Source organism: Nerophis ophidion, linkage group LG12, assembly GCF_033978795.1.
Source record: "Nerophis ophidion isolate RoL-2023_Sa linkage group LG12, RoL_Noph_v1.0, whole genome shotgun sequence".
In the NCBI taxonomy this organism is placed as follows: domain Eukaryota; kingdom Metazoa; phylum Chordata; class Actinopteri; order Syngnathiformes; family Syngnathidae; genus Nerophis; species Nerophis ophidion.
In genome coordinates this window covers 25,089,846-25,097,659 of record NC_084622.1, presented here as the reverse complement: position 1 = coordinate 25,097,659, position 7,814 = coordinate 25,089,846, and the positions used below count along the sequence as shown (strand labels likewise).

Sequence of the window (7,814 nt, the reverse complement as noted above, 5' to 3'; positions counted from 1 at the left end):
TTTTTATTTCTCCATTATTGTTTTTTCCCCAGAATTTTATTTAATATAAATATATATTTCCCCTCATCATTTCAGTGGGGAAATCACAAAAAACAGACTAACTGGCTGTACTATAAAGACAATATAACATACATCCGTAAACGTGGATGCATATGCAAAAGAGCAATATATTTATATGTGCAGTAATCTATTTATTATTGCTCTTTTATCCTGCACTACAACCAGTTAATGCAACGACATTTCATTCTGATCTGTACTGTAAAGTTTAAATTTGAATGACAATAAAAGGAACTCTAAGTGTAACATTGTTTTGTCACTTTCTTTTTTACCTAAAAATAACACATTGCACTTTCCGTTGCAATTTTTGGGACGAGAATCTGCAAATACAGGAATCCTAATAGAGGTCCCTGTAATCCTGGGGGAACTGTTACACTTCTGTCAATATTTGTCGAAATTCTGTTCTTTTTGGGGTCAGGGTTACAAAAAAAAAACAATTTAAAACACAAAGTCAGAAAATTTCAAGCAGATGGAGCGTTAATGGGGAAAAAATGCCTTGGAACGCAATTGTTTGAAAATGCTGCATTTTAGCCTGCAAAATTTAACTATGAAAAGCATGAATGACTCAGCCCAAAACAAAATGGCTTAATATGCGAATACTTTATTATCAATGTGTGAATGGTGTTAGCTTTTCGTCTGGATATTAATCGTATATAAAAACTATAAACAAAATCCAGGCTCCTCCTAATTTTGCTGCATCATTTCTCAAGTTGGTACTGAAATTTCCTTTCTCTTTATATGTATTTATATATATAATATATATATAAGCCAAAGTGCATTTTCCATTTTTTTCCTCTTGTCCATATACACATTGCACCATACATAAATAATGACATTGTAAAAAGGACTCCGTATTTACAAGTATAATATATATATTTCATATAATATATAAAACTTTATATTAAATCTCGGTGGATGATATTTGGGATGGTCTGTGGGGGGTCCGTGTTATCTGTGGTTGTTGAGGAGGATCTCCAGCCAGCACGGGCAGGAAGTGATGAACTGTCTGGAGTAGCAGGGCCCCCAGCCCTTGGCGAAGCTGATGCGCACGCTGTTGGGGTCGAAGGGTCCGTCCGGGTGCTCGGCGTCGGCCGCGTGCCTCAGCAGACACAGGCGCTCGTAGTCGAACACCTTGATTGAGAACCCTGGCATCACCTTGCGCACCACCAAGCTCCTGCCGTTGGGCACGTCCAGGGTGGGCGAGTTGACGAAGATGGGGTGCTCGCTGCGGTTGTACGCCCACACGCCGTCCGCCTCCTTGCTGAGGAGGAGGCCGTAGCCGATCTTGCCGCGCGTGCGCTGCACCGTGCTGCTGCGGTGCTCCAGGCTGAGCTGGCCCAGGCAGAAGCCCGTGCCCTGAGGTAGGTCGTAGAAGATGCTGACGGAGTGCTCGTACACGGTGTAGAGGCGGCCCACGCGCGTGCGGTGCTCCCAGTACGCCACGTTGCACCAGTGGCTCTGCTTGGGGGCGTCAGGTGACATGCTGGCATCTGCAAGACACACACACGGGGAAAACAGTCAACAAACGCAAACACGGCGAGTAAAAAAGGAAGGATTAGCTATCTCTTTTTTTTTTTTATTGTTAGGAGCAGATGGCGACGCTATAAATACTGAAGGAGGCGCTGTATTGAAACCTAAGCCTTGCACAAATACCACTGCATGCACATCCATTTGACGCACACACTGACTATACATATCCTGAGGGTGTATCCAGGTCAGTCAGAGGGAGCGTCTGCACTGCACACCACCGCCTCTAGAGGTCACTGTGATAATTTAACCTTTTTGAAACCAAGGGCTACTTCTTGGGTACGGATTAATGCGAAGGGCTACCAGTTTGATACACACTTAAATACATTGCCAGAAATAGCCAATTTGCTCAATTTACCTTTAATAAATACATCTATATATATAAAAAAATGGGCATTTCTGACTGTCATTCCGTCGTACATTTTTTTCCCTTTTACGAAAGGTTTTTTATAGAGAATAAATTATGAAAAAATCACTTAATTGAACGGTTTAAGAGCAGAAAACACGAAAAAAATTTAAATTAAATTTTGAAACAGTTTATCTTCAATTTCGACTTTTTAAAATTCAAAATTCAACAAAAAAAAATGAAGAGAAAAACTAGGTAATTCGAATCTTTTTGAAAAAATTAAAAAAAGATTTTATGGAACATCATTACTAATTTTTCCTGATTAAGATTAATTTTAGAATTCTGATGACATGTTTTAAATAGGTTAAAATCCAATCTGCATTTTGTTAGAATATATAACAAATTGGACCAAGCTATATTTCTAACAAAGACAAATCATTATTTCTTCTAGATTTTCCAGAACAAAATTTTTAAAAGAAATTCAAAAGACTTTGAAATAAGATTTAAATTTGATTCTACAGATTTTCTAGATTTGCCAGAATAATTTTTTGGAATTTTAATCATAATAAGTTTGAAGAAATATTTCACAAATATTCTTCGTCGGAAAAACAGAAGCTAAAATGAAGAATTAAATTAAAAATTTTTTATTATTCTTTACAATAAAAAAAAAAATATTTGAACATTGACTTAAATTGTTTGGAAATAAGAGGGAGGAATTTAAAAGGTAAAAAGGCATATGTGTTTAAAATCCTAAAATCATTTTTAAGGTTGTATTTTTTCTGTAAAATTGTCTTTCTGAAAGTTATAAGAAGCAAAGTAAAAAAAAAAAAATAATAATTTATGTAAACAAGTGAAGACCAAGTCTTTAAAATATTTTCTTGGATTTTCTAATTCTGTTTGAGTTTTGTCTCTCTTAAAATTAAAAATGTCCCGCATAGCGAGACCAGCTTGCTAGTAAATAAATTAAATTTAAAAACTAGAGGCAGCTCACTGGTAAGTGCTGCTATTTGAGCTATTTTTAGAACAGGCCAGCGGGCTACTCATCTGGTCCTCACGGGCTACCTGGTGCCCGCCGGTACCGCGTTGGTGACCCCTGATTTAAACACTGAGCAGGACGCACTCGCTGGCCGCCATTCAGCAACCGTTCTTAAGAACACATTTTGTTCTTAGGCCCACTTACGAAGTTTTTAAACAGATTTTTGTATTCACCAATGTTTTCTTAGCTGGGATTTGTTCGTAGGTAAGAACAAAATCTACAAGTGATCCAGAGCAGTGGTCCCCAACCACAGGGCTCGATTGGTACCCGGCCGCAGAATAATTGTTTATTTTTATTTTTTTTACACCACTTGACAAGCCAACAGTTGTCCCTAAATTAATTTCTGCAAGGTAGGACTCCATCCATCCATCCATTTTCTACCGCTTATTCCCCTTTGGGGTCGGGGGTGGGGGGGGTGGGGTGGGGGGTCGCTGGTGCCTATCTCAGCTACAATCGGGCGGAAGGGGTGTACACCCTGGACAAGTCGCCACCTCATCGCAGAAGGTAGGACACATCAAACTACAATTTTTTATAGCTAGAGCATTAAAAAAGGTTTACGATCTCTCAAATCAGGGATGTCAATCATGCGGGCCGGAGGAGGCCCACGAACAGGTTCAATCCGGCCCACAAGATGAGTTTGCCAAGTGTAACATTGAGCCGCACTTTTTAAATCAATGAAACTGCTGTTCTAAATGTGTCCACTGGATGTCACAATAGCAATTCATAGTATATTGTAGTTCATAGTAAGACAAGCAGGTATACAAAGCAAGAGGTAGAAGGTAAAGCCGGGCTGTGACTCCGCCCCCTTCACCCAATGTGAAACAAACAGGAGTAAAATATAGACAAATGCTGTATGAGACACTGCACATTGTTATATTTCTGTGGAAAGTAGTGTGCAAATGTAAAGAAAGAGAACAGTGATTTAGTGCAATACTGTCAGTCTTCTACGTTTTTATTGTTGGTTTGTTGAAATTTTGCACACATTGCGGAGCTTTTATTTTCCAATCAATACACAGTGATTCCTCGAAGGCAGAGAGTAACTCAACCCTCTTGATTAGTTTCAACACCAGTTTGTATGGTTTTGAGTTAGCTCAGGATTAATATGTGGAAATGACAAATGAGGTACTTGATACGTAGAACAGTTTTAATGTATGCTTTATTTTGTTTTTCTTCAGTCCTAGATGGGCTGTGACTTAAGGTTGAATGGCTAAATTTGTAACTCCATGTTTTCAGAGCAGCCAGCCCGAAACGCCTATGTCAGGAACAGATGTGGAAGCAGATTTTTACAACAAATTTCTGCATCAAAGTGATACAATTTCATATTGTAGGTGTTTATTAAACTTTGCCTTAATTTTTTTGTCGTTTGTTACATTTTTGTTGTGTTTTGCTTGATTGTAAAAAATACACAACTATCGACTATTGTTGATATTCAGTGTTTTATCGTTCATAGTTAATGTTGTAAATCCCACTTTTTATATTTTAATGTACATTTTGGGTGTCCCATTCATTGAAAAACTGTACATTTCCATTCCGTTTTTTTTTTTAAGTGGTCTGTCATAACTTTTTTAGAATTCTATCTGACATTGTGACTTTTGGTATTAGTGTTACTGAAAAAAAGGGAGCCACACACACATACTGTACAGCAGATTTTTACAGCTAAATGTGTACATATAATTTATACACACACACACACATTGGGCCCCCAGACACATTTTTTTCTCTCAAAAAACGTGCCCAGCAGGATACACTCTTGTTTCCACTGAAAATAACAACAATAACAATAACAACAACAACAACAGTCCAAAACTGGTTCTTGTCACAAACAAATGACTTTGACCTCTCTCAATGCTCTCTGCACCAGTAAATCCACTTGATAATTCACTTTTCATAGCTGCTGCTTGTGAACTCTTTTTTTCAGAAAACTCCAAAATGAGTGAGTGCTCCCTGGGTGCAGGATGTCCATCCTGCACGGACTGGATACACACGCTTGTACAATCGCATACACGCCTCGTAAAGGAAGTGCTTGGTGTAGAACACAAGTGTCAAACTCAAGGCCCGGGGGCCATATCAGACCCGCCAAATCATTTTATATGGCCCATGAAATGGTAATAATATACTTTAATAAAGAATATTTTCTCACTAAATATTTGCTCTTTTCATTTTGACATCCAAAAAATACATGAACTGCATGCTTATTTTTATAAATATGTATTTTAAAATGTAATATTATCTAATATTGCAACAACTTTTTATAAAAAGTACTTAAATGTCAGCTTGACCTAGGATTTCAAATCAAGTTATCAAATTGTGCATTGTAAAAATGACGATAGGCTTTACGGTAAAATTATTATTTTTTGGCAAGAAAACAACTTTAGTATTGTTTTTGTTTAAAGTAATACACTATAACAGTGGTTCTCAAATGGGGGTACGCCTACCCCTGGGGGTACTTGAAGGTATGCCAAGGGGTACGTGAGATTTTTTTGTAAATATTCTAAAAATAGCAACAATTCAAAAATCATTTATAAATATATTTATTGAATAATACTTCAAGAAAATATGAATGTAAGTTCATAAACTGTGAAAAGAAATGCAACAATGCAATATTCAGTGTTGACAGCTAGATTTTTTGTGGACATGTTCCATAAATATTGATGTTAAAGATTTATTTTTATGTGAAGAAATGTTTAGAATTAAGTTGATCAATCCAGATGGATCTCTATTACAATCCCCAAAGAGGGCACTTTAAGTTGATGATTACTTCTATGTGTAGAAATCTTTAATTATAATTGAAACACTTGTTTGTTTTACAACAAGTTTTTAGTTCTTTTTATATCTTTTTTTCCAAACAGTTCAAGAAAGACCACTACAAATTAGCAATATTTTGCACTGTTATACAATTTAATAAATCAGAAACTGATGACATAGTCTTGTATTTTACTTCTTTATCTCTTTTTTTTCAACCAAAAATGCTTTGCTCTGATTAGGGGGTACTTGGATTTAAAAAAATGTTGACAGGGGGTACATCACTGAAAAAAGTTTGAGAACCACTGCACTATTAAATCAACAACTCTAGATTTTACTGTAAAAAAAAAATTATACTGTTGTTTCCAATCCATTTACAGTAATATGCCGTTAAAAAAAAACAAAAAAAACACTGCAACTTTTACGATAAAATTCTGGCAATTGAGCAACTTTTTTTATCACTAAAATCTATTTGGGTTTTTTATTAAGGGAACGTAAAAAAAACAAATAATCAAATGGACCAAAAATACAAAAAAACAAATCTGTCTTGAGCCGAAAAAAATTAAAAGCCTTATTAGGTGTCTATATAAGCTGTATTACCTATTATCAAAATGACTATGTGTCGCAGGCTGAAGCAAATCTTCATGGGACAGAAATGTTGAAATTGAATAAATATTCTACACATTTTTTACAATATTAGAAACCATTAGTAAATCAGAGGCTACTCAGAAGGTGAGATAACTACTGGAAATTACTGTCTTATAATAGCAAAAGGTATACATGTGTGTAAAAGTTAAAGGAAATGGCAGGAAGTCTTATTTTAATAGATTTATTACAATCTTTGGCAAGCTGGGTAACCTTTGCTGTGGTCTGGAACAACATGGCACACATACAACTGACATCTGTAATGCAGCCAATATTACATACAGATAATCTGTCATGCAAAACTAAATTATATACAAAGAGGATGCAAGTAAAGGATATTAAATGAGCTGAAATATACCTACAAACGAGGCATAATGATGAAATATGTACATACAGCTAGCCTAAATAGCATGTTAGCATTGCTTGGCTTGTAGTCATGCACTGACCAAATATGCCTGATTAGCACTCCAACAAGTCAATAAAATTAACAAAGCTCGCCTTCCTGCATTCACGCACAGTATCAAACTTTTGGTGGACAAAGCGAGACAGAGAAGGAGTGGACGATTTTACACACTATGGTGAGTTCACGAACCGCCGAAATTAGTAGGACAAAACAACGTTCACCAAATAGTCTCATCAGTGAAGCATACACACAAACATATTAGACAGTGGACTTTTTAACAATTGGGAAGATTGGGGTCATGTTTGTCCTCAAAAAAAAAACATCCATCCATCCATTTTTTTCCGGGGTTGCTGGAGCCTATGTCAGCTGCATTCGGGCGGAAGGCGGCTTACACCCTGGACAAGGTGTACAAAAATAAACCAATTTCGAACAAAATAATTAGTTTTCCGCCATCTTTTTCCATTTTCAATAAAAATGCTCCAGGGAGCCACTTTGGTGGCACTAAAGAGCCGCATGCAATAATGGAAATAATGCAATACAATGAGCTGAACTTACTTTTTTTTACCATCATATTTACAAGTGGCCCTCTAAGGGCAGACGTAACTTTTGATTGATTGATTGAAGCTTTTATTAGTAGATTGCACAGTACAGTACATATTACGTACAATTGACCACTAAATGGTAACACCCCAATTAGTTTCTCAACTTGTTTAAGTCGGGGTCCACGTAAATCAATTCATGGTAAACTGCGATGTGGCCCTCAATGAAAACAAGTTAAGACACTCTTGATGTAGAAGAAGAGGCCATTTTCATCTTATTTTCTGCGTTCTTCCTCCCCGCACTCAACTTTCTCACATTTCACAGAAGTGGGGGTTCCCCCTCCCCCACCCCAAGCCCGGGGCCGGCATTCAGCTCCCTGACAACTTAGCACAAGCCCGTGACCCGCTGACCCCCGGGCCTTCATGCTATCAGCTCCCATTAACTCGCACACAGAGTGATGCCATTATTTTGCTTCACAGAGTCTATTGGCACAGAGGATTTAAAGCCCGAGGCCTGTG

The 7,814-nt window shown here is 37.1% G+C and overlaps 1 protein-coding gene across 1 annotated transcript in view; it reads right to left on the bottom strand.

Moving 5' to 3' along the window:
- Positions 1-638: 638 nt before the first annotated feature.
- smad6b (SMAD family member 6b) overlaps positions 639-7,814 on the bottom strand; it is a 79,596-nt gene continuing 72,420 nt past the window's right edge. The window contains exon 4 of the mRNA XM_061917144.1: positions 639-1,547. Within this exon, the coding sequence (XP_061773128.1) occupies positions 1,006-1,547 (542 nt within the window). The 3' untranslated portion in view covers positions 639-1,005. The remainder of the gene's footprint in view (positions 1,548-7,814) is intronic.